We start from the raw sequence: 25883 nt of genomic DNA on the forward strand, positions 1-25883 counted from the left end.
TTCTTGAATGAATAATCAGGAGTTCCAACTGGAGTCGGAAAAGAATATGGAAAATTTCTTTTTCTGTGAGGTTATTTGTGCTGTCAAAATGTACAACTTTTCTTCCTTGGAGAAGCTATTAAGACCAGACATAAGTTTTCAGTGAACATATGCCATATAAATTTCAGTGAATATATGACATAAATTGTTAGATTCCGTCAATTTACCCCCCTAAAATTCATCAAATTAATGAGAAAAAAAAAAAGGATTCATCATATTGGTGTCATTTAGGTAAAACCTCTGCTTTTTTTTTTTTTTGCGGTACGCGGGCCTCTCACTGTCGTGGCCTCTCCCGTTGCGGAGCACAGGCTCCGGACGTGCAGGCTCAGCGACCATGGCTCACGGGCCCAGCCGCTCCGCGGCATGTGGGATCTTCCCGGACCGGGGCACGAACCCTCGTCCCCTGCATCGGCAGGCGGGCTCTCAACCACTGCGCCACCAGGGAAGCCCAAACCTCTGCTTTTTTGCTTTATCATATGCAGTTACGGATAAGAATTCTTGATCTCAGTGCCCACCCATGTACAGTCAGGCAAGGCTGTTTTGCCCATGGTCATATGCATGCCGCGTCTTTAATGAGAATATTATAGACTGATAGACCTCACAGTGGACCTACTCAAAGAGTCTGTAGGTGGGAGAAAGATTTAACTCTAAAAAGAGATTAGATTTTGGCATCACATGCCACTCTTGAGGTGAAAAATCTTATTGGAGCTACTTTGTACTGAGAACTGCTAGTCCAGTCTCTGCCCCTCGACTGTTCTGATGAGTGGAATTCTAGCCCAGCTGCTCACTTCCCTGCCCCAAGCAGCCAGTAGGAGCCAAATGAGGCGGATACTGATGAGAAAAGGAGCCTCTCAAAGCCCTTTCATAACTTCAGTCCTTTTTGACGTACGGGTAGACTCCCTTGGGTGCTCCCTTTTCGTGTAAAGCTCTAAGGGAAGTTATGGGCGAGAGGCAGGACTAGAAGTTGAAAACCAATTACCTAGGATCATCAACTGTTGCTGACCCAAAGCAGACGATGCACCAGAGGTCAAATAGCTGATAGATATTTGCTCATGGTCAGTCAGGCTCACCCAATGCCAGGTGTGTAGAATTGAGGGACGATTCTTGGCCAGTATCTGGTTTGGAATAATCAGATTGTGCCCTATCTGTATCCTGCGGTTATCCTTTGAATGTCTGCTGACTTCCAAGAAATGATGCCAGTTTTACAAATCTGGGTTAGATCAGAACTTTACCTTACGGCCAGGTTTGCTTTCGCCTCTCACCAGCAAGGCAGAAGCAACCTCACAATACAGCATTGTTATATCCACCCGTGAGGCTGCATGGCCAACTGATCTCAGCTCAGACTTGCTGCAATCAACATTTTTTATTGTGAAAATACTGTAAGTTGTGCAAAGAATGAGCATTGTACAATATTAATATCCTAACATTCCATGGGCCTTTTAACTGCAGTGTAAATCAGCCAAATGGTCAAATTCAACTCTTTACTGGTAGCCTAGTAATTAAATGACTATAAAAGGATCTGCTTTTTCTACCTACTATAAATAGGTCAGAAAAAAAAAGCATATCTTCCATAACATTTAAAAATTTTTCTTTTAGAAATACCTAATTTACCACACCACTCCCTCTAGTTGCAGGCATCTGAAATAAAGCAAACTTTCCTTTCCACCTAAAAAAACAAACAAACAAACAGAAATACCTAATTTAGAAGGCTTATTTATAGCCGTTTTTAATTGTTATTGTTTCTAAACATACTTTTAGGTGGACCAGTACTTTTCAGCTCAGTTCAAGAGTGACCTGTGTGTGCCATCTAAGAAACTTATGTCCTGTGTCCTGTCTAGGACTTTTTTTAAGAATAAAGTGTTCAGATCATTGTTTCACAATGTAACCGCTCTTCATACTCAAGCTGAGATATCTAAATGATGTGTTTTCATAAAAGCTCTTGTATATTACAAACTTAGATAGTGCAGTTTTGCTTATTTATTATTTTCAAAGTACTCACAAAAGACTAATATCAAATTCACAGATGTTCTGGTATGTATACCTTTAAAATGACTAAACAGGACTTGAAATGCTTTTGGCCATAGAGACTCAACCAGCCTGATTTTTGGCGTTTGAGTCTCTTATAACATCTATTTTTTTTTTTTTAAGAAGATGTTGGGGGTAGGAGTTTATTAATTTATTTATTTTTGCTGTGTTGGGTCTTCGTTTCTGTGCGAGGGCTTTTTCTAGTTGTGGCAAGCGGGGGCCGCTCTTCATCGCGGTGCGTGGGCCTCTCACTATGGCGGCCTCTCTTGTTGCGGAGCACAGGCTCCAGACGCGCAGGCTCAGTAGTTGTGGCTCACGGGCCTAGCTGCTCCGCAGCATGTGGGATCTTCCCAGACCAGGGCTCGAACCCGCGTCCCCTGCATTAGCAGGCAGATTCTCAACCACTGCGCCACCAGGGAAGCCCCAAACATCTATTTTTTCCCCCCGATAATAAGCAATTGTATTAGGTACCATGTATTGAGGACTTACAGTGTGTCAGATGCTGCCAGGTACAGTATTTTGATGATTTACAACAAGCCTGAGAAGGCAGTGTTACTTTCCCAGCTTTTTTGATGAGGATACTGAGGCAGATAAGATGTACAGTATTTTACTCAAGTTCACAGAGCCAATATGATGACTTACAGCCAGGATTGAAACCCAGGTCTTTGTGACTCCAGTAGATATGATGGTGACTACTCTGGTATCTTCCAATAAGACGTGCAGAAGTATATGGAATAAAATTTGTGTAATTTTATATAATCATGCAACCGCCACCAAAATGCTTGGTGTGTTGGTTAGCATTTTGTACTTTTAAAATTTAAAACGTTTTTAAACATTTATTATATAAAATTTTCATCTTTCATTATTAAACTAGTAGAAAAAGGTATTCAGTACATAAAAGTAAATTGGAGAAAAAAAGCATGCATAATCCTGCCACCCAGTAATAACCACTGTAAAATTGGAGTGAGAGGTATTTCTTCTTCCAAGATGTAATTATACCACATTCTGCTTTTTTTTTTTTAAAGATTGTGGATTAGATCTCATTCCCTCTCTTCCTTTTTTCTTTTTAAAGGGAGGTTGCAATTTTAATTAATTAATTTATTATTTATTTATCGCTGTGTTGGGTCTTCGTTTCTGTGCGAGGGCTTTCTCTAGTTGTGGCAAGCGGGGGCCACTCTTCATCGCAGTGCGCGCGCCTCTCACTATCGCGGCCTCTCTTCTTGAGGAGCACAGGCTCCAGACGCGCAGGCTCAGTAGTTGTGGCTCACGGGCCTAGTTGCTCCGCGGCATGTGGGATCTTCCCAGACCAGGGTTCGAACCCGTGTCCCCTGCATTGGCAGGCAGATTCTCAACCACTGTGCCACCAGGGAAGCCCCCACATTCTGCTTTTATCTTCCATAGTTATTAAAATCATATACACTTTATGTAACTCTAAATTTATGTAACTCTTTATGTGTAATAGTATTTTAGTGGACATACGATAGCATATCCCTGACTCTTAGAGATCTAGTTACTTTTTCACTGTTGTACTGTAGAGATTTTCTTTCCTTTACCATATTAAAGATTGTCTGCCTCAAACAGACTCCTTGAAGTAGAATTGCATGATTAAAAGCTATGGATCTTTTAGAATTCTTGATAAATTGTTTTTTCAAGAGCTATATTACTTTACCTTCTGGCCAGCAAAACAGATGAGTTTCTGCATCCTCACCTGGATCGGGCATTATCACTTCCCTCATTGCCAATTGATAGCATTAAATAGTATCTTAGAGCGTTCTTGGTTTATGTAATAATCCTGATCAAAATTAATACGATTTATTTATCATCAAAATAGTATGATGCTGTTGTTGGCATTATTTTGCTTTCAGATTAAGCCTGGCCCTTCAGAGTCGGTCTGGAAATGTATCGGTAAATAACAAGATTCTATTGATTGCAGGTGAGGGTACAGTCATCAGGTGGAAAGTGATGCTATCACAGTGCCAGTCTCACTTTGTCTGTTCTGTCTTTGCTTATTTTATGCAGACGATTACATAGAGAAAGCAATATGTGGGTCTCTGGGCAGCAAGAAGTAAAGAAATTCGATGATGCTTCCCCAGTATTTCTGAGCAGGTACTTGTTACAATATACTACTCCCAGAGCAGCCTGCCTCAGTAGAAAGAGAACCATATTTCCGAAGAGAGGTTTAAAAAACGACAGTAGAATTGAAACTAACTTGTAGGATTCTTTCAGCTCTTGAGGTAAACAAAACTATAATAAAATATAATTTTTACCATTTAGATTTAGAATCAAGTGAGTTTGAAGCGTAGATTCATAGATGACTTCAGCATTGGTTATCTTCTTTAGTCTCCCAGTAATATATATATATATATTTTTTTTTCCTAAAGTATTTCCAAAATGCAACATCTTTAAAATAGCCAATATATTATTCATTCATATGTCAGGAGCCCACTTTAGGCCAGCATTGTAGTATAAGGCCTTGGGTGTACAAAACTGAGTAAGACACAGTTCCTAGCTTTCAGGATTACAGACCTGTAAATTTATGTGTGAAATATAAAGAATTAAGTGCTATAATATGTAGGCAAAAGGTGTATAGAAAGCACAGAGGTGATGAAGGAAAGGTTAAATCCAGTTGACCTAGAAGCAGTCAGGGAGTATCTTCACAAAGATCAACAAAATGACAAGGATGGGTTAGAAGGGCGTTCAAAGTGGTGAGAATGGCGTGTGTAAAGAAAGACAAGGTGGGCAAGGGGTGTGATGTCTTTTGAAAATCACAGTATGGCTGTAGCATAGGATGTCCCAGGAGAAGTTATAAGACATGATTTCAGAGTAGTCAGAGGTAAGATCATTTGAATCACGTGGAAGCATTTAGACATAGCTTGGAAGATAATGGTCAAATCTGTTAAAATTCTCTAGAGCCTATAACCTACATTAATGACGTTCCTGTTCAAATAAACAAGGTAGTTGGAAAATATAAAGTACTTGCCTTTGTATGATTTAGTGCCTACATTTTCTTAGATGTAGTCTTGTACACGTGTCCTCAATAATTTTTCAATACTAGATTCTACGATCTGAAAGCACAGGAATACGGCAAGTCCTTTTGTACAGCTAGAAGGACACAGTAAATCAGTCTAAGTAGGAAGATACAAAGGCAGAAAATTGTGTACTATGTCAAAGATTGCAAAGAAATCACATGGAAAATTGTGTAATATGCCAAAGTATGCCCAGCCATTAAGTGACCCCGGGAATATGCCTGTCAGTATACAAAAAGAGTAGGCAAGCATCAGATTGGAAAAGGAGTCAGCTTCTAGCATGCAGTGGCTTTTTGAGATGTATTCTCCGGAGACTTTGACCACTTAAGCAAGGGCACTGCTTTTTAGTTTATCTTCTTCAATTTATTTCTCTCTGTTAAAATCAATAGCCTTATGAATATGACTTAAAGGAATACTTTCTTGAAGAATCAATAGATTTCAACAATAAGTGATTATTTATGTTTGTGAATGTCAGAAAGACTGATGGGGAGCTGGGAAAGGTGATGATACACTATTGCTGAAGGAACCAACTGGGAAGGTATAACATTCTGGATAAGAACCCAGTGTAGCGATTAAGGGCACAGGGCTGACACTTGGCTGCCTGGGTTTAACTCCCAGCACTGTCACTGAAAATCTCTGGGTTCTGTACAGGTATTTAACCTTGTTCTTTAGTTTCTTGGTCTGCAAAATGGGCATGATCACGGGTTCTCTGAAATGTAAATGAGACATTGTATATAACAAGTCCTCGAAACACTAAGAACAGTGCCTGGAATGCAATAAGTTCTCAGTTAAACAAGTTATTATTACTTTGACCAAATTGAAAAGCGTTCTATTTTAGTGTCCTGGAGCAGTGCACAAATGTGCACTCCAAGCCAGTGTTAACTTTGTGTCTGTTGTGGAGCAGTAAATTCGTGTACTAGAGATCTACTGTGGATGCTCAGTAAAACTTTTAAATGTTGTTGTAGCATGTAGGCATGTAGGCATCTAGAATTTCTCAGATTGGCTGAAAAATGCTTTAGACTGAAGGATACATCTTGAATAAACACTTGTCACATCTTTTTTTTTTTTTTACTTTTTTATGGGGAGTGGGGCAGGCGGGACCTTTATGTGTAAACATAGCTAAGTAAAGAATATTCTTTATCCCAAATCTTGTTGCTTAGTAAGTTGGTCTTGACAAATAAGAAAAGAGAATAGTGAAAGCAAAGGCTGAGGTTTACAGAGTGATGGCTATCTATTAACACAGTGTGTGCATGCCACCGTGAATAATCTCAAGGGCACAGTCCCTCTTAATGCCAAAGGGAATGCCCTTGGGAATATGGGAAGACACATTAACCTTCCGGCTTTCAAAGAAACCATGAGTCAGATACACACCTTTCTCCTTAAGCATTTTTACTTCCTTCTGAAACTGTCTGGTTGAAGAAAAGGGTGCTCTGGGCATTGCTATTTAAAGAATCTCTTTTCTCAGAACCCATGCTTGATAAATCCCAGCCGTACCTTAGACATGTCTCAGGATTCACCTGCCATGCAAATGAAGAAGAAATCATTCTTGTCTCACAACCTAGTAGTAAAGAGAAACTTTAGAAATGAAACAAATGCACTTTCTGGAGAAATGGGAGTTGTGCTCTTCGTTTCTGTGTTTGTTTGATAGACCTTGAGATTTTTCTATTAAACATTTTCCTCAAGAGGAATTTTTATCATTGTTCCTAGCTTCGATCCTATAATTGAAGGTGGGAAAAGAAAAAGAAAAAAAAAAAAGCAAAGTGAAAGTCTCTGTGGGAAATGATGAACACAGATATAAAGATTAAAAGCTCCTAAACCAGTGTTGGCCACCCTGGCAGGTTTTATTCTGGTTCCCCATGTAGAAACTGATGACACACACATAGTAGAGAGCAGCTTCCTGTTCAACTCATTCAGCTTGGTACACAATCATCAGAGGATCAGTGTCTCCCAACATGGCAGAAATGCAGGGTACCAAAGGCCTGAGGGTGACTAATAAAAATAATCAAATAATTTGTTCTAAGGTTTAGAAAACGGTGCAACTGATTTTGTTCATTACAATTGGCATCCTTTAGCATATGGTAGCACCTACTTGTATAGTTCTGAGATTTACAAAGTGGAGTTTAAAAAGTTTGTGTCACAGAAACCTTTATTGTTATCAAATTGTCGTACTTTGATGATTTAGAAGAGACTGGCTAAGAACATGTAAGATCAGTATTAGAGGTGTAAGTCCTGGTAGTCTAATGTATTTTTACAACGTTTCCCCATCCAGGGCTAGGAAAGGGTTGGCAACCATGGAATTCTTATACTCAGGGGGTGAATGGAAATAACTGGAATTCTGCTTCAAAAGGGGGCTGTATTGGCAGTGACTATTCTTCATTCCAGGTTATTCGTTTCTGCTGCCTGGAGCGATATTATAAAATGCAATTCTGGGTGATCTTCTTGGCAAGGGTAGCATCGCAACAGGTATACAGTTTGTAAGAATTGATCCCTCCAGGCTTCACAGGGCAGCTGGACCATGATTCCATTGTAGACAGAAATGAACCTAATTCTAGAATAATGAAGGGAAATATTGCTCGAAATTGGTCGTTTTGTCTTATTTTCAATTTTAAATAGAACTGCTGATTTGAAACCAGGCGTCTATTTACTCTGTGCTTGGAATCGGTTTGAAGCAATTCAGCCTGAGCGTATGTGAAACAAAAGTGATGCCATTCTAAGCAATGAACGTGTTTTTCGAAGCTGTATCACATTTCAACACACACTCTTGAGTTTTCCGATTTCTCTTTTCTTCATCTCTTTCTTTATATTTCTCTTGTCCAGGGTTTCTCAACCTTGGCACCGCTGACATTTGGGGTGGATAATTCTTTGTTGCGAAGAGCTGTCCTGTGCAGCATCCAGGCCCTCTACATACTTGATGCCAGTAGCCAGTCCTCCTGCAGTTGTGCAAATGTCTCCAGACGTTGCCTTATATCCGCTGGGGGGCAAAATCATCACCCCCTCTGAGGACCACTGGGGTAGATGGAAAGAAAAGAGGTCTGCAGATTGAGCCCTGAGAGCCCTGCAAACTTGAAAGCCTGGGGAGATGAAGAGGGAGCCAGCAAAGGAGAATGCATAAAGAGCAGATGGTGGAGTTGGAGAAGAACTAAGAGAATACAGTGTCCCAGAAACCAAGTGAAGAGCGTGTCACAGAAAAGGGGGGGGTTACCGTCTGTGTCAAATGCTGCTTCTCATTAGACCGCTCGAGATGAAGCCTCCTTTAGGGATTTAACGTAAGAGTGATAAAGTGTAGAACAAATGGATTGCTGCAAATAGGAAAATGCACTTGATGGAGCCTGTAGCATATATTTTAAGATTGAAATACAGAGGATGGTCACAAGCCAAATAATCTTTGTTGTTGAAAATAGTATAAAATGGCACTTTAGAACCTGTGACAGTCGGGATAAATTGAATACATGCTAATAATTTCTAACATATATTTCAGTGGAAATCCTAAGCTTTGGTGCCTAGTCCATTGTAAGGTAGTATATGATAAGTCATATGTTACTAATACGAGTTCAAGTACTGATGTTTGTGAATTTATATATTTATGAGTGGCCTCCGGACAACCCATAACAGTGTGACTCTCAGCCCCTTGAATTCTAAAATGCTTTCTTGAGTTGGAGAGAAGAGACTGCTTTCGGATCTAGCAAACCAAAATTAAAGGATGAAGGTTTGCCATCTGTAGGGGATTCCTATGTCACAATAGAAAAAGGGCTTTAGACCTTCCTATTATTCAGGGTAATCCATGTGGTGGGTTGAATAATAGTCTCTCTAAGATGTCCCTGTCTTAATCCCTGGAATTTGTATGTTACCTTACAGAGCAAAAGAGACTTTGCAGATATGAGTAGGGTAAGGACTTTTGAGATGAGGAGATTATTCTGGAATATCTGGACAGGCCCAAAAAAGGCAAGGAAACAGATTTCCCCCAGAAGCTCCGGAAGGAATGCAGCCCTGGGAACACCTTGATTTTAACCCCACAAGACTCATGTCAGACTTCTGACCGTCAGAACTAAAAGATAATACATTCATGTTTTAAGCCACGAACTTTGTGGGAATTTGTCTCTGCAACAGTGGAAAAGTAATACAATCCAATTCATAAGGCAAGTTTTCCTCATTACCAACCTTCTCAAAGTTAGTGCCTGTAGGCCTTATTTATGTCACTGAATGAGAGTTCAGAGTTGAAGTAGCAGTGTGAATACCCTAATCAAAATCTTGCCGTGTTATTATTTTCAAGAGTTTGCTTGGATAATTAGGTGATATCTATCTCATGGGTGAAAAAATGTCTGCCATTTTTACTACCTTGCTAATATGCCATTTCTTCTTCTTGTCATTGCTAGTTTTTACTCAGGTGTCATTTGTTATGTAAATTTGATGTGACAAAAAAGTGTCCGTGAGTTATACCATGAAATAATCATATCATTGCTGAGCTGCTTTCTCCCTAATCCAGAAATAGCGTTTGGGACATATTTTCTCGTTGCTTCCCCAATACCCTTTCAAAATTTATATCCAGGAGAAAGTTAGTGCAATGGTATATCTAATCACCCAACAGTTAACAGGAAAACAGGTAATTTTTTCCTTGATAGTATTTTCCAGCTTCTTTAAAGTTGTCTGAAGCAATGAATGTCAACTAAAACTCTTTATAAATAGAAGGAGGTAGTTAACAGAACAGAAATGGATCATCTTTCAGTTCAAACAGTTTGCCCTTGAGTATAGAGAAAGTGCTCTCAGATTTGGGTATGTTTATGCTTATTTATATAGTTATCTGTGCAGCTGTCATTTTGATTTAAATCTGGGAACATTTTATGTCTGAATCGGATTTAATCTTGTAAACCCGAAATCCTGTTTCCATTCCATTGTGAATAATCACACGCTTTTTATAGTGTTTCTTCCCTTCTGGTTTTAGTCTCCAGCTCTCAGATAAATCTATTATCTACAGAACATTCGGGCTTCTGCAGGATAAAGACAAACAGAAAACAGATGTTTATATTTGACTCGGTTTTAGTTTTATATTTTTGACATTTTATATTAATTTTATATTTCTATGGTCAGCAGGCCGTTTGAGTGGATGACAAGATTATTTTTTTTAAGCTCGCAGCCTTGACACAAGCCCATAATTATATGTTGTACAACTTCTGGCCCAAGAAAATTTCATAGTCAGGGAAAAAAAAATCACTAATACCTCATTTATGTTATATAGTAGATTTTAAGGCTGTAAGAGATAAAATTTAATCTGGTGACAGGGGTGTCACTCAACTGCTCTTATTTAGTAGGAGCCATTTCAGAATTCTAGAATGCTTTCTGTATTATCTTTATTATTATATTTAAAAGTCATCAACAAGTGATCATTTCTTCATTGGAAATTCAGACGAAAGCTTTCTGTTTCTTAGAACAAAGGGCGTTTCTTTAAGGGCATTAGCACAATGAAACTGAATTGCTGATGAAACTGCTATCTGGATTCTCTTTCTGCATGTTGCCTCTCCTGTTCAGAGCATACTGGTTTGTTTGTTTGTCTTTTTTATGGCCGCTAGAGTTAATGTTTTACCATGACTAGTATCAGTAGCTGATGTATTATATAAGACAGTTACGTGAAAATTGTAGCTTGAAGTGACAATCGTTCCCAAAGAATCAGGATGAGAATATTGAGAGCAATACTCTCAAACAAAACAGAAGCTAGAAATTATTTTGTCAATGCAGGGCTCATTTTAAGTTTGCTTTGCGGTGGGAGGAGATTTGTCTAATTAAGACCACTGATACATTTTTGGCTCAATTTTTATTCAGAGATTGTGGCAAGCTTTACTCTTTTTAAGGAGATGAGAAACCTCTGTCAAAGAATGCTTTCTTTCTTTGATTTACTATCATCAGAAATCTTTGATTCTAACTTTGGCATTGATTCTTCCTGATCCGTTAGGTTAAACCATGTCTTCCAAAACAAAAATATTCTTGTACCTCTCTAGGATGCAATACTTCAAGATTAAAGCTGACCTTTAGGTGACAATTCAGGACACAGCTTGACTGACACAATGCCATGATTAGCCTAGCCATTTTCTAAACTTTTCTCGGAACAGGAGAATATTCATTCTTAAATAAAACTTTCAAGAAGGTCCCATCTGATAATTCCTGGGAAGAGCAGCAATTCATTAAAGAAGATCCTTCAGTTCATACACGTGCTTCAGTAACTCCTGCGGCTACAGGTGCTGACAGTGTAAGTTGTGAGGAATATGCCAGAATGTTTTGACTTAGAGTAGTAGAGTCAAACTTCAGCCACATCTGCCCGCTGGAATAGAAGTCATTAATGCCAAATTTCTCTGTGAGCATATCTTTTTTTATTCTGCCCTCTCCCATCTCTAAGACTTTCAGTGCTCTCCACGGCTTAAACCAGCATTCTCCATCTCTCTCTCTTTGTGGAATCGCTATCTGTCATTCTTCCCCCTTCTTCTTGCATCCAAGTCACATAATGTTATATGCATGAGTGAATCTATTCTTTTTTTATTTTTAAAGCAGGAGGAAAGAAAAGAAAATTAAGCCACAAATTTCAGTATGTACTTTAATTATTAGTGGTAACAAATTACTGGCCACCTGCCTTACAACCTATTGCAACCTTGAGCTAAGATGCAGTCCTAGCTCTGCTGCAGTTTTCAGAACTCCACACCCTGTGGCTTTCCCCTACACTTCCAACCTTGCTTTCCCCACTCCAAAGCATCTGCTTGATCTGATACACTCCTGGCTTAGCTCAGGCCTAACACCACTGCTTCTTCCCGGCCAAGATCACTTGCCGCTGTCCAGCCATCCAAAGCCTAAAGGGTCCACATCAAAGCACCAACACACATATTTTTCCTGTCTTTCTAACCAGATTAGTAGAGGCAGAATTTTCTCCTTCATAGGGATTTTTTTCCCCCATTCAATGGCATACTAACCACACTGCAAATGAAAAAGATCATTAAATTTTGAATGGATGGATGGATGGATGTCAGCATTTTTCATCAACAACTGAAAGTATCTAGGGAAACAAAGGTAATTAATTGGTATCTGGCCAATTTAAGTATTAGAGAGATGGCATTTTTTATGGAGCTGTGTGTGTGTATATGTGTGTGTTTTTTTACACATTTTGAAAGTATTTTCTCCCCAAAGATCTTATTTCCAACTGTAAAAAAGTCAACAAGAAAACAGAATTTATCAAGATTTTTTTTTAAGTGGCAAGGGGAAAAAAGATATGTTGACAGGAAACATACAAGCAACATTCTACAACCGGTCTGTCCTAAGAGGAGTGTACTTTCCTAGAAAGGATATGTAGCCGTGTCATTAAATCCATTGTATTAATGTAACTCTACTTTGATTGTGACCTACTTCGGCAATAGAAAGACTGAATTACAAAAGAATGGTTTTCTCACCTTAAACAAAGAGAACCTGTGATCTTTAAATTAGCATCTAGGGGAAAGCAGGATGAGAAGCAGAGATGTTTGCAACTCAAAGAAGCTCAGAAATCACACATCATTTGCTGGGTCAAACATAACAGATTAGAATTACACCCTTTTCTTTAGTCATGGCTTGTCTTGCAATTATAAAGTCACCATTCATTTGTATTAATTATGGACATATTCCACTATTCACAAAACTATTCTTTGTCAGAATTTCTGGGCACAGAGTTAATTCCCAGTTATAATTTACTTATGAATAAAAACTGCTGAAAATTTTCCACTATTTTTAATATAGAAAAATGCCTCTATGAACTCTTGGTGGAATTCTCAAGAAAGTGACACAGTCCAGCCCTGGCTAGAGCTCCAGGAGCACAACTTCGGGATCCCTCACCAGAAAACCTTCCTTTATATCCTTATCAAATTTTAACCACCATACACATCCACTGAGTATCTTGTTGGCAAAAAGCAGTGTATTTCCTTCAGTCTCTGGGTCTTGTTGACCTCAAACAAATAGATGACCAGATATTTCTCCAGCAAAGATGGGTTTATTGGGGATCAGCCGAGAATTGCAATTTGGGGTCTACAACCATGGCAAGCCACGTGCAAGTCACCACAGAGGAAGGAAAGGAGAAAGGCTCTTATAGAGGGGAAAGGGAAGTGGGGAGGGCAGTCGTAAACAGAGTCCATGGCTTTTCATTGGCTGAGTTGTTGCCACGAAAGAAGAGGAGTCTTCTTCCTATTGGGCTCTGTTGTGGTTGGGGGCAGGAGAGCTCCCCCTTCTGGTCTCCTGACGCTATTTAATTGAGGTTTCTGTTCATTGGTTTTTACAGTCTGCAATTCATATGTGTCCTATAACTACTTTCAGAGCCTTGAATTATTTTCTGACTTGAATCAGCAACGGAACTAAAGGAGAAACCTTAAAAGAGATGTGGCCTTACTGAGTAACATACTTTCTCAGCTTCACAGTCTTCACGCATAGAAAGGTGGAAACTTTCTATGTACCAGGTAGATCAGCCAAAGTAGGAGATGCTTTTAGGTCTCCTTTTCTTTTCTTTCCTTTTCTCCCTCACAGCTTAATTTTCCCTTTCACAACTCCTTGTGTCTCACACATACACAGTAGCCGTAAAAACAAGGTCACTGACATAAAGGAGCTCAGGTCATCTCCCCAAGGTGCTCATTAGCAATTATCCTATGTGAAATGCTACCCACATGAAAGTTTTGCCATTCTCAGATAAACTTGTCTGACTTCCAAAGGAGTGCAGGTCACCTGGCAGAGATCTTGACGTGAGCATTAAGGGACTCTAGTTACTAGGTACTGGTTTCAGTGGAATCCCAGGAGTTGGAAAAAAAAAAAAAAAAAGCATTTGAATATATACATACCCTTTAAGAAGTGTTGTTAGGCAGAACAATAAATACAAATCATAAGCAGCTACTCAGAATAGGTCAGAATAGAAAAAGCATCTAGGAATGTTTTGGAACGAAGTACCATGATAAAGAAATCCAGCTCTTTAAGGATGAAGGATAAAACATTGTTTTGATTAATTGTGGACTAATTATTATTCACATTCACTAATTATTTCATTATTCACATTGATGACAGAAGTAAAAGGGGAAAAAAGGGTAAATACAAGCATGACAAGCTCAAAGCACATCAGTATTTCATTTGCGTGATCCTTATTTGGTTGGTTACTTTGTAATTACAGCTACAGAATCACCTCCTGAAAAGTATTAAGTACCTACAGTTAAAGGTTGTGCTATATGATTGTGCATTTAAGACTTCCTAAACAAGAGTCCATACCATCTAGAAATTGCTAGTTATCTGGTAATAAAACAATGTAGTGTTACCATTATACCCAGCTGTGGAGGCCTGTCACAATATGAAGTATGATTGGATTACTGCTGAAGCTTTAGGGAAGTCATCTATCCACATTAAATAGTAAGTGGGCCAGCGGCAAGTCATTATTCATCTTGACTATAACTGAACCTTTACCAAAGAGATACCAGAATGGAAAGATAGTTTAAATCGCCCATCTGCCTAAAGAAAAATTTTCTTCTAAGTAAAATGGAAAAAGCATAACATTCAACTATAAATGATAAATTTTGGTTACTCCATTGAAGAGTAAGAGTTAATGCTTCCTTAGATGACTCCCTCTTTTAGAAGAAGCTTAAGCTTAGTTCTAAATTAACCCAAAGCATTATTTACCTTTTTTTATTTTTTGTGCATTTACTTATTTTTAATACAATTTTAAAAGGTTACACTCCATTTACAGTTATTACAAAACATTGGCTATATTCCCCGTGTTGTAAAATACAACCTTGTAGCCTATCTTATACCCAATAGTTTGTTCCTTCTGCTCTCTCACATCTTCACTGCCCCTCCCCTTCCTCTCCCCACTGGTAACCACTAGTTTGTTCTCTATATCTGTGATTCTGCTTCTTTTCTGTTATATTCATTACTTTGTTGTATTTTTTAGATTCCATATATAAGTGATACCATACAGTATTAGTCTTTCTTATCTGACTCCTTTCACTTAGCATACTGCCTTCTAAGTCCATCTACTGTTGCCAAAGCATTATTTAAATTTCGCCATAGTGGAAGATTTATACAAGATACGATAAGTAACTTATTTTTATTATAGCATTTATAATTAAACAAGTATCAGTTCCTATTATTGACTCCCTGTGACCCAGATGTAACCTAGACAATTGATTTATGTTTACCTACCTGCTTGATCACGGCCATTACAATTTTTGGTAGTTTTGACCAATATGCAGTATGTGGCCACGTGACCCTGAGCAACCAATGTCATCAGCACCCACCCCGCATTTCCTCTTCTGCAGAACAAGGAAATTTGTCCCTCGCAATTCTCAGATTCTGCATGTTTATGTTGATTGACTTGTTTGTCCTAGCTGTGTGGAATTGAAGACTCTTAAAGAGATCTTTAGAAAACATGCAAAAAAGAATGGTCCTTGCCAGGAAGCTAGTAGTCCATTAGGGCTAATTCTCATTCTAGAACTGAAGAAATTTGAGGAAGAAATACAGAGAGAAGATTTTTATTCTTTTGCTGGTTCCTCAAGGCATATTATTTTTCCCTTAGGCTAGAATGATAGGATCATATGGACAGTCACTTAACTTGGTTCATAACTGTAAGTAATGTAATTAATCTAACTATAACCAAACTTGGAATTAGATGGACTGCAAGAGAAAGAATGATAAATGATTGTAAGGAAGAGTTTTCAGTGGTATATGTAGTGAATTTGTTATGCAGGAGGTGAAGAGGGTTGTGATCAAAGTGTTCCACGCCCAGAAAGCAGGACAGTTGAAACAAACCTGTAGAGATTTCTCTTCATCTTTCCACAGTTAAACATTGTGCCGCAAAGTTGCACAATAGCCTTGCAAGTCAGAAGGAGGGTTTCAGGAATTCTTATAACTTAGCAGACACACCCTTCTTTCCTCCAAAAGTTTACCACAGGCGAGCAGGGAGATCTGAGGCTGCTTAACCTCTAAGCCAGGTTCCTAAGCCATAACATGGAGATAATGTTTTACCTACATTGATTAGGAGGGTTAAATAACAAAGGTTTTTAGCACTATCTCTACCCACAGGAATCACTCCCTAAATCATAATACCATGATTATTGTCACTTATCATTACCTTTATAATTTAGAAAAGAATATATACTTTTCCATATTATTATTATCTACATTAACCTCATAAATTTTGTTTTTCTTGAGTGAGTCCTTGCTTATATGCATGTAAATGCAGTGATTCTGACATTTAAAGTAATGCCATACACTTGCAAACTTCAAAGAAGTAAAGCAATAAATATAGTTATGGCCAAAAATACTCTCTTCTTGAAATGTTCAACAGTTACAGTTTCCATAAAATCGTCTCATTTCCACTTCTGTTTGAAATATAGAAATAGTCTCTTTCTTTCTGGAGGAAGAAAATGGATGGTATGTTTCTTTCTGAATATTTTATTCTTTAGTTACTAAGACATTACTGGGAAAGCACAACTGTTCATTTACTCAGTTAGTGTTCACTGAGCCCCCATGTGCCCAGGTGCATAAATATTTTCCCCTATTAGAAAATTTGATGTGACAAGATCGTGATCATTCAACAGGTGTTTATTAAGCACTTACTGTGTGCCGGGTCTTGTGTTTCCAAGAGTTTGCGACACTCAGTGGAAGTGATTTATTTGACACTATTTACCAGTTGATTTTGGGAATCACTGCTTTGTTTGGTGGGGTTCAAGGTAGGTCACTTGCACTCACTGGAGGAGGGTGAGTGCAAGGAGGTCACTTGCACTCACCAGGTAGGTCACTTGCACTCACTGGAGGAGGAGTGATGCTTCTGTAAATAATAAGATCCCTCATGAGTCAGCAATACATGGTAGTGGTTAGTGGAAAAAATATGAAGCCTTTTACAAGTAATGCTCTTCAGTTAATGCATTTTGCTTTTTGTATTATATCTTGTATCTTATTTTTCAGCCCTTTCCATTTTAACCTGAGTGAGGAATACCCATTTTAAAAGAAACATTGCTTTATCATATCAGAAGGTATACTCAGATGTTTCAGTTATTTACACAGCCTCTGTTACTTTCTGTTGAATCCAAGTCTACAAAAGCTTTGTGTTTTTTGTTCTTTATGCATTATCAATACTATTGTTCACTTCTTCTTGGTATAATACTAAACCAGCAGGACATGCAGATTTTATTTAGTTACACCTTCCTGACTGAAACTCCCACCTAAATCTGACTAACAAAAAGAGAAAAGGACTCATGGGCCCTTGTGTTCCATTATCTTTTTTGTTAATCTTGTGTTGTCTCTCCATTCTTAATATTGCTTGAGTTCTGTTTGTTTCCCAGAGTATTTTAAAGCAAATCCAAGACATATAATTTCACCCATAAATATTAACTGAAAAGAGCTTTTAAGATTGAGTGATAACTTTCTGATTTTATTTTTATTTTATTTTATTTTATTTTTTTTGGTACGCGGGCCTCTCACTGCTGTGGCCTCTCCCGTTGCGGAGCACAGGCTCCGGACGCGCAGGCTCAGCGACCATGGCTCACGGACCCAGCCGCTCCGCGGCATGTGGGATCTTCCCAGACCGGGGCACGAACCCGTGTCCCCTGCATCGGCAGGCGGACTCTCAGCCACTGTGCCACCAGGGAAGCCCTTAAAGATTTTTTTTTTAAACAATTGGTTTGCTCAAATATGGATCCAAAAAAGTTCTGCATGTTACCTTTGATTGTTATGTCTCTCAAGTCACTTTTAATCTAGAGCAGTCCCAGATTTTGATTTCTTACCACTGACATTTTGAAGAAATAAATTCAGCTGTCCTACAGAATGTCCAAAGTTTGGCTTTATCCCCTATCTTTCCTATAAGCAGGTAGTAAAATCAGATAATTGATGAGATTCAAGCTCAAGGTTTTAGGCCACTGTACTGTAGGTTGTTCTGTGTTCTTCCTATTGCATTGTATGATGTCTGACAGGCCTATTATTGATGATAATACTGAAATTTAATACCTGCCTCCCTTGGTGGAGAAGATGTCAGGAATCCATCTTGGGGGGGCTTTAAGTCATGTAGCTTAATTTTAGTGTTTCAAATCATCAAGTATTTCTCCAAAATCATTTTTTAGTATCATTAGCCTATTTGGAAGATGACATTTTAAAAGGCCTTCTTGTCCTAGGACACAACTCTGTCACCTAATATTTTATTTCCAATAAAAATAATTCCTTTTTAAAAATTCATCTATCTAAATGGTCCAACAAACTCTGAAAAATAATTCTCTCAGTGAAAAGGTTTCTTTTTTACCTCAGTGCTATGTTGTTGAAATGTTTATAGTTATAGAGCCCAAAAAGAAAATCTATCCTGATATGGGTTGGTTAATCCAGATGACCTAATTTGTCAGGAGAGGATTCAACAGCCGCCATGTTGCCAAATGGATAAACATTCTCTCTTCAGTGAAGGGGGCACATTCCCAAGAATGTTTTTGGTGCTTAGCAAGAGGAGAGTGGTATAAAAGTTGATGAACAATGAATAAATATAAAATTCTAATGGATAAAAATAATTGCTTAAAGATCTTTATTTCATAAGATTTTGGTTTTCTGTTTGTTCGTAGGAAGAAATCTTTCCTGTTTTCCGCTCTGTATGCTGCCTTTATCTTCGGTGGTCGGCACCTAATGAACAAACGGGCGAAGTTTGAACTGAGGAAGCCATTAGTGCTCTGGTCTCTGACCCTTGCAGTCTTCAGGTAGGTTTCTTTGTTTTTTTTTTTTTTTTCATTTTCCAAATAAAATCCATCCATTTCGTCAGACTCTGCTGAAAGAAGCAACAATCGAACATTTTATCATACATCTCATATTTTTGATTATTAAGGGTGTAAAATAAACCCATGTCCAGAGGGAAAGCCTTCATTGCAACCAAACTTACCACACTGTACTCAGGCTCTAATTTTGAGAGCTCTCAGGCCATCTCCTTTCTTGTGCAAACTGTTCATGCAGTAATTCAGTTTATGTCTTAGGACTAGAAGCAGAGCATCAACTCCATTATTTTTATCCTATAAGTATAAATGAAGGGCTAAATGGAAAGCCACAGCAGTAAACTGTGGAAGTGTATGGTAGGGTAGGGTTCCAATGTGGTGGGCATGCTGCTACTGACTAGTACTTAATCAAAAATGGCTTTCAGGCATGTGACCAGACACCGGACACCTGTCTGTGTTAGTATCACTAGACCAGAGAATGTTTTTGTTCCGCATCCCCCAAAGTATCCTCCACCCTCACTGCCTGAACTGCCTCGCAGGTACAGGCTTTTGCAGCCAGGTCTTACTTTGCACTGGCTAAAACTCATCATAGAGGCTGTCAGAACCAGGCCTGGTCTCTCCAGGGACATCTGCCAGCCAATATCCAGACCCACACCTGGAAGCCTGAAGGAACATCCCTAGTTTTGTAATATTTGGCAATCATAAGACGAATTAGCACACAGCTGGTGTCCAAACAGGTGCCAGAATTTACCTTCAGTGCTAACAAAGGCACCTGTTCTATTTGTGTTTTGCTTGTCAAAACCAGCAAGTTGATAACTAGGCTTGGGGTGTAGGGGAGCAGGTATAGATAGATATGCTACAGAATAAAAACTTATTCACTTTAATATTTAGGAGCATTTCTACTTTTTTCATATTACATATTAACTGTCCTACTGCTAAGGAGAAATAGATGGTATCATTAAAAGCCTCTCATTAGTCACTTGAGGCTTATTAAAGATGATCAGGCAGGAGGAGGATTTTTGCAAACTGATGATCTGTACGTCTCCATTAGGTTGGCTTCCTGCAACTGAAATACTCCTTTGCTTGCTACTACCGCATGCACTCTTTATTTCGGTGCATTTTGTAGGGTGCAAAACATTTGAGGTACTTGTGATTTGACTCTGTCACTAAAGACTCCTTCCATTTCAATATGTATCAGGTTGGAATTGTCTAATACAAAACAGCATTTTCATTTTTATTTACATTGAAGGTTCACAGTACGCCTCACCTAAAGTATTTTGATATTTGAGGAAAAAATTATGCTAATGATGCCTTTCAGCATTTTACAGATCTTTCAGCATCCCTTGAGTCTTTATCTTTTGTTTTTGTTTTGTTTTGTTTTTTGCGGTACGGGGCCTCTCACTGTTGTGGCCTCTCCCGTTGCGGAGCGCAGGCTCAGCGGCCATGGCTCACGGGCCCAGCCGCTCCGCCGCATGTAGGATCTTCCCGGACCGGGGCACGAACCCGTGTCCCCTGCATCGGCAGGCGGACTCTCAACCACTGCGCCACCAGGGAAGCCCATGTTTTTGGTTTTTTTTAACCTTAACATATATAAGCAGAGAAGGGAGTTCAAGGACCCCCATGCACCTGTTACCCTGCTTAAACAGTTATCAACAGTGTTAATCTTATTTCATCTATATCCCTACCAACCTCTCCCTTGTCCCCAAATTATTTGGAAGTAATACAGACTCAAGTATTTCTGAATGAAATGATACCATTTCTAAAAGTAGTCTTATTAAAAAATCGATCACAGTATCATTACCTCATCTAAATTAGTAATAACTTTTTATTATTGAGTGTTCCAGTTTCTCCAGTTGTCTCATAAATGGTTCTTTTTTATTACAATTTATTTTTAAGAATCCTGACCTAGCTGACATACACACTACTATATATAAAATAGATAACTAATAAGGACCTAAAAAATATAAACAATCCTGGTCCAGATAGGTTCACACGTTTCCATTGGTTGATTTCTTTCAACTAAGAGGTTTCTTCCTTCCTCTCCAAGCCCCTCCTCCCACTCATAATCCATCCTTTGGAGAATCCAAATCATTTTCCTTTTAGAGTTTCCCCCAGGCTGGATGTTACTGGATGTTATTCTTCTGTCCCCTGTATTCTTTGTTAGTTGTTAGTTAGATCTAGAAATTTTATTATATTTAGGTTTAATGTTTGACAGAACTTTTTACAAGAAGTTAGTGTAGCAAAGGCAGGATAAATGCTTGATTCTTTGGTCATATTTAGCAGTTTCAAAAAAAATTTGATTACTTAGCATGTGAATAATGGGTTTTTTAAAGTATCGTTAAGAGCTCATAGATTTATCCTTTTTTACATGTCAGTGATTTTGAGATGAATTTGGATTTGGTGTATTGTAGTCCATTGCCGTTATTCTTTTAGATGCTAAGTTATCCCTTGTTTGGCCAGTGGGAGTTTCTTCAGATTGGCTCCTGAATCCTTGTCCGTGTACTGAGTAGTGCTCATAGCTTGATTTTGTGTATGTGTATGCGTATTTGTGTGTGTATGGGGGCGGGGGGCAGGGATGACAAGCTGTTGTGGGCCAAGCGTGTTGCCTATTCCTTGTCCAGAACTGGAACCAGTCATTTCTCAAAGGATCCCAAGTTCATCCCAAGTTCCCTTGGGAAAGGGAGATAGTATTTAGAAATGACTCTCCAAGTACTAGGGGTGGTTGTCCCTAAGGTAGTTCTTATTTCTAGGCCTCTCAGAGGGCAGAAATAGAAAATGTTTTATTTTTTGAAAGAAATGTATCCAGAGTTAGTACTGATACTTCCAATTCATATTTATGCCTAGAGAGTTTTTACTTAATTACCTCATTTCTCCTTCCTCCTATGCCAAAATCCAAGTTCCCAATGTCAGCCAGTAGTTACTCATTTACTTACCCCACAATGCGTATGCAATAGTTGTTAACACTACCAAGTCTTTTTTAGATTGACAGGTTCTAGTTGCATCTTCCATTTCCTTAATTCTATTTGTTACTTTACTTTCTTCAGAGCCACGTTTTGTATAAAATTTTAAAAGCTGGAACTACACAGAGGCGTCCAAGCGTGGACTCTCTAGGGTCTTGTAAAAATTTATCATAATATTCTAATCAGTTATTTGGAAAACATTATTATGGAATTCTCTGGTTGTATCAGTTGAACATGGTTCCATGTTAGGAAGAGTATATTGAGGTTTCTCTGTGCTTAAAGAATTCTGGTCAACAGTGTATTGAATGAAAAAGACTACATACAGAATGATTTTTTTTATGTAATGTTTATGTAAATTTTACTCCTAGACATGAAACATGCTGTTCATTAATACATTTAAGTATTTGTAAAGTATCTAAAAAGATACTGGAAGAAAATATACTCAATTCTTACATCTATGGAAAGGCAGAGGAGACAGGATTTTATTGATTGCCTACTATTTACTGGAAAATAAAGCAGAAAAACTTTCAGTGCTTGTAGAGCTTGGCTCTAGTGGACTGGTAGTTTGGAAGCAGAGAGGATTTAAATTTTTTTGCTATGCGTTATCTTCCTTTTCAAAACAAATGAAGCAAACATACTGTTGACAACCCGATTCTGGATATTGGCTGTTGATTATTCTTTGTGCTTTTCTGCATTCAAAACATTTTCTAAAGTATACACACATGCATATACAATCTCATACACAGCCTAGAGAATCTCAAGTGATATTTGCTCTTTATTTTAGAATCCAAATAGCTTTTGAATGAAATTGGCATAAAGCATCAAAAATAAGCTCTTCTCACAAACAGATGTTTTGATGGGTATTAATAAAAATCCTCCTATCTTGATCATATAAGATAACCTCGTTATTACGAGAATATGTTTTCGTAGAAAATTTTGAATGGCTCTTAACTATAATTCACAAATTTTTAAATCCACCTGTAAACGGTGTCTAATATAGAAGTATACAAAGTCCTTACACAAGAGACAGTCCTGCATCAGATGGTATGCAATTCAGTAGGACGTTAAGGACCAAACATCTACTCCACTGCCCACTCCTTACTACTAATAGGATGTGATATCATGGATTTGGAAAAAGAAGGAAAGAGAAAGAGAACCAAACTTTTCTGTTAGAGGAATTAGAAATGAGGCGGTGGAGGGCAAAGAACAGTAAGATTTTTCTGAAAAGTGTTTTTATATATTTTACTGCTTAGAACTAATGTCTTCCCCCCAGCTTTCAAGCTTGCCTATTAGCTCTTTATAGTAACTAGAGACCCAACTGTGACGTATTTCCGGATACTCCAAACTGTGTTTACTCATGAACTAAGACAACTGGGTGGAAATTAAATCAGATATGTAGGCTCCCTAAGCAAAAAGAAAAACCCTCTCTTCTTACTGCTCTGCTTCAGAAAGAAGTGGGGGTTTTTGTATAATTTGGCGAGCATTACCTGTAGAATGTTTTCTTTCTTTCTCTTTACCTTTGGGTGTTGACTGAATATGATAGCAGACTTCATACAGGCTGAATACAATATAATTTATTGAAAGCTGTCAGAAGTTTTGAAGGAGTAGATAGAATATGATCAAGTGAGGTTTTCCCTAGGCCCGCCATGGGTTTATTTCATTGGAGAATGATTTCTCTGGGGTTTTCTTGACAATTTCTTCCCATTACCCGCAAACCCTGCTTCCCCTTTTAGATCTAAGCCATCAGCTTCTGGTGTCAATTAGTCTTTAAGGCTATGACTGGGTGGGGCACAGCAGCCTACTTCCACCCAACCCAAGGATAAGCATTTCCTTATTTGATGAGATAATTCCAGGTGGCGTTTGTTGGCGCTGCATGTTTGAATATTTCCTTAGGGTAAATTCTGAGAAAATTTCTGGTAACTTGAATTAGTAAGTCCTTTAGATGAGACTGTTGCTTATGGCAAACAGCATCAAACCCTTCAAGGTGCCAACCATCCATTCTTCCCAGACGCTGCCGAGTCTTTAAATCATGTTGCTATGACATCTCACCTGGGTTACTTCAGTTGATTTGTAAAGGACTTTCTATGTATTGATTTAATAACTTCAAACCCTTCTAGATTGGGTGCAGATGTGTGCGTGTTTCTGATTCAAGCAGCCTTTACCAGGTATCTGTCTGGCAGTGTTTTCCTCTCATTGGCAGCATAAGGAGCGTTCTTCTAGGTCTCTGACCCAGAGCAGGTCAAAGCAGGTTGTCTAGTCAGTGCACATTAGTGTTAATTACTTTGTGCTGCTTATGTATAGAGGCCAATGTCACACCTGCTTCAAATATGTTTATTCCTGTTTCCTGGTGATTCACTCTGGCCTCAATTGTTTTATGCTTTATTTGCTCAAAGCCAGATAGTCTCACTTTACAGTTTGACTTTTTGCCTTGTTATTAACGAGAAATTTTCCCTGTTGAAACTCATTTTTATTTCCTGACCATATTTTTATTTTGTCATTGAATTTCATCTTTGGCTTAAGTATAAGATATATTCAAGATGAATAGAAAATTACTCTTTTTCTTTATTTAGTAAGATTTTCATGAACAAAGAGCTTATATATAGCATAGGACACATTCAGAAAAGTATGTTTAACAGGGCAGAGCAGCAGATGAATGGCATTTAATCAAATCTATTCGTGGTTTTATACACACACCCATCAATATTTAATATTAGAAGAATTATTGGCAAGTGCCTTATTTTTAAAGAAACAGATATATAATAAAACCAACTGAAACTGTTCAGATGAGAAAAATATGACACTTTAAAAACCCATTTTGAAGGAGTTAAGTACGTCATTGACTTGTAAAATGATGAAACGTTGAAAATGACACATTTCAGAACTTAGTTTATACTCGAGCACCTTGTATCTAGTATTTTGCTATATGGTTGCCAGAAGTGGTCCTTAATCCACAGAGAACAACATTACAGATAATGATTACAGTGATATTAATGATATAAAGGAAATGGATACATAAATTATACGTGTCATAGGAGAAAAGCTGCTATTTTATCAATAACAGATTATAAATTTCACATTTTAAGATGTAGCATCAAAAGGGCAAAAGTAACAAAGCAAAAGATACTTCTAGAAAGCATATGCTGAGAAGTAGAAAAGCGAAAGCTGATGAATAATCATGGGAATGTGATACCATGTATGAAAAGTTTAATAACCCATAGCATAAAAACAATGTTTAAAAAGTTCAGGCTAGTGAGTATATCTTTCTGGAGGCAGGGAGAGCGATGGGATCAAAGAGGGTCCAAAGGAGGCTTCCACTAATGTTGTATGACTTTGTCGTTACAAAAAAGTTAAATAAGAAAAAGATAACTGTGTTTGATTCAAGTGTGGATAGCAACTAAAAGAAAGCTAGCAATTGTAGTCATTTTATAAGATTCTGGCAAAATGCAGGTGTATGTTAAACAAAGTAAGTTTATATCAAAACACAAACTTTGTACCCTATTGGTCCAAACACACACCCCAATAATGGCAGATTTATAGTTGGAATTAAGAATGTTTTTTGTTTTCTGTTTTCTGACAGTGACCCTGAGTTCATTGTGTATGTGTAGCTGGAAGGATGATTTGGGAGCCTTTCTTTTGGCCATTTATTGTGACACTAGTTGAATCACTTGACTCATTTTGAAAAACCAAGAGCAATTATATAAAGAAATGGCAACTCTCCATCCTTTAAAGTGAGATAGAACCTATAAACTAGAATCCGTACTTCCTGGTGTGCTCTGGGTAACCATAGTTTTATGCCTAGTGTCTTGGTGTAATTATTAACAGCTCCCCTTTCACTCTAGAAAATGGCCCACTTTGAATGGTAAATGATATGGTTAATCTGTTTATAACCCACTGAAGAATGGTGTTGGCTTCATAAAACAGAAAAAGGGAAAATTCTAACCATCATTTGCCCAATTACCCCTAACAAATCTTTATTTTTAGTATTGACCTCTTCTCTGAAATTTGCTCTTCTGTTTATAACATTTCCAAACGTGTGACATATCATCACTCGAATTTAAAATATTCAAACCAGATGCCTTTTTGATAACCCTTTAAAATTTCTCAAAGTTTGTCACTAT

General features: G+C 38.1%; 1 protein-coding gene across 4 annotated transcripts in view; it reads left to right on the forward strand.

The window, feature by feature from the left end:
• The window catches only part of ELOVL6 (ELOVL fatty acid elongase 6), a 134716-nt gene that overhangs the window by 61182 nt on the left and 47651 nt on the right, over window positions 1–25883 (forward strand). For 3 of the 4 annotated variants that reach the window (XM_022596434.3, XM_022596436.2, XM_089911580.1), the window contains one exon: window positions 18665–18796. In XM_022596434.3, coding sequence (XP_022452142.2) covers window positions 18665–18796 — 132 coding nt within the window. Of the gene's footprint in view, window positions 1–2584; window positions 4171–18664; window positions 18797–25883 lie in introns of those variants that run through there. The other variant, XM_022596435.3, reaches the window with a different exon arrangement.

This window comes from Delphinapterus leucas, chromosome 5, assembly GCF_059928025.1.
Source record: "Delphinapterus leucas isolate spDelLeu-1000000601 "Yukka" chromosome 5, BTC_Dleu_Yukka2, whole genome shotgun sequence".
NCBI lineage: Eukaryota > Metazoa > Chordata > Mammalia > Artiodactyla > Monodontidae > Delphinapterus > Delphinapterus leucas.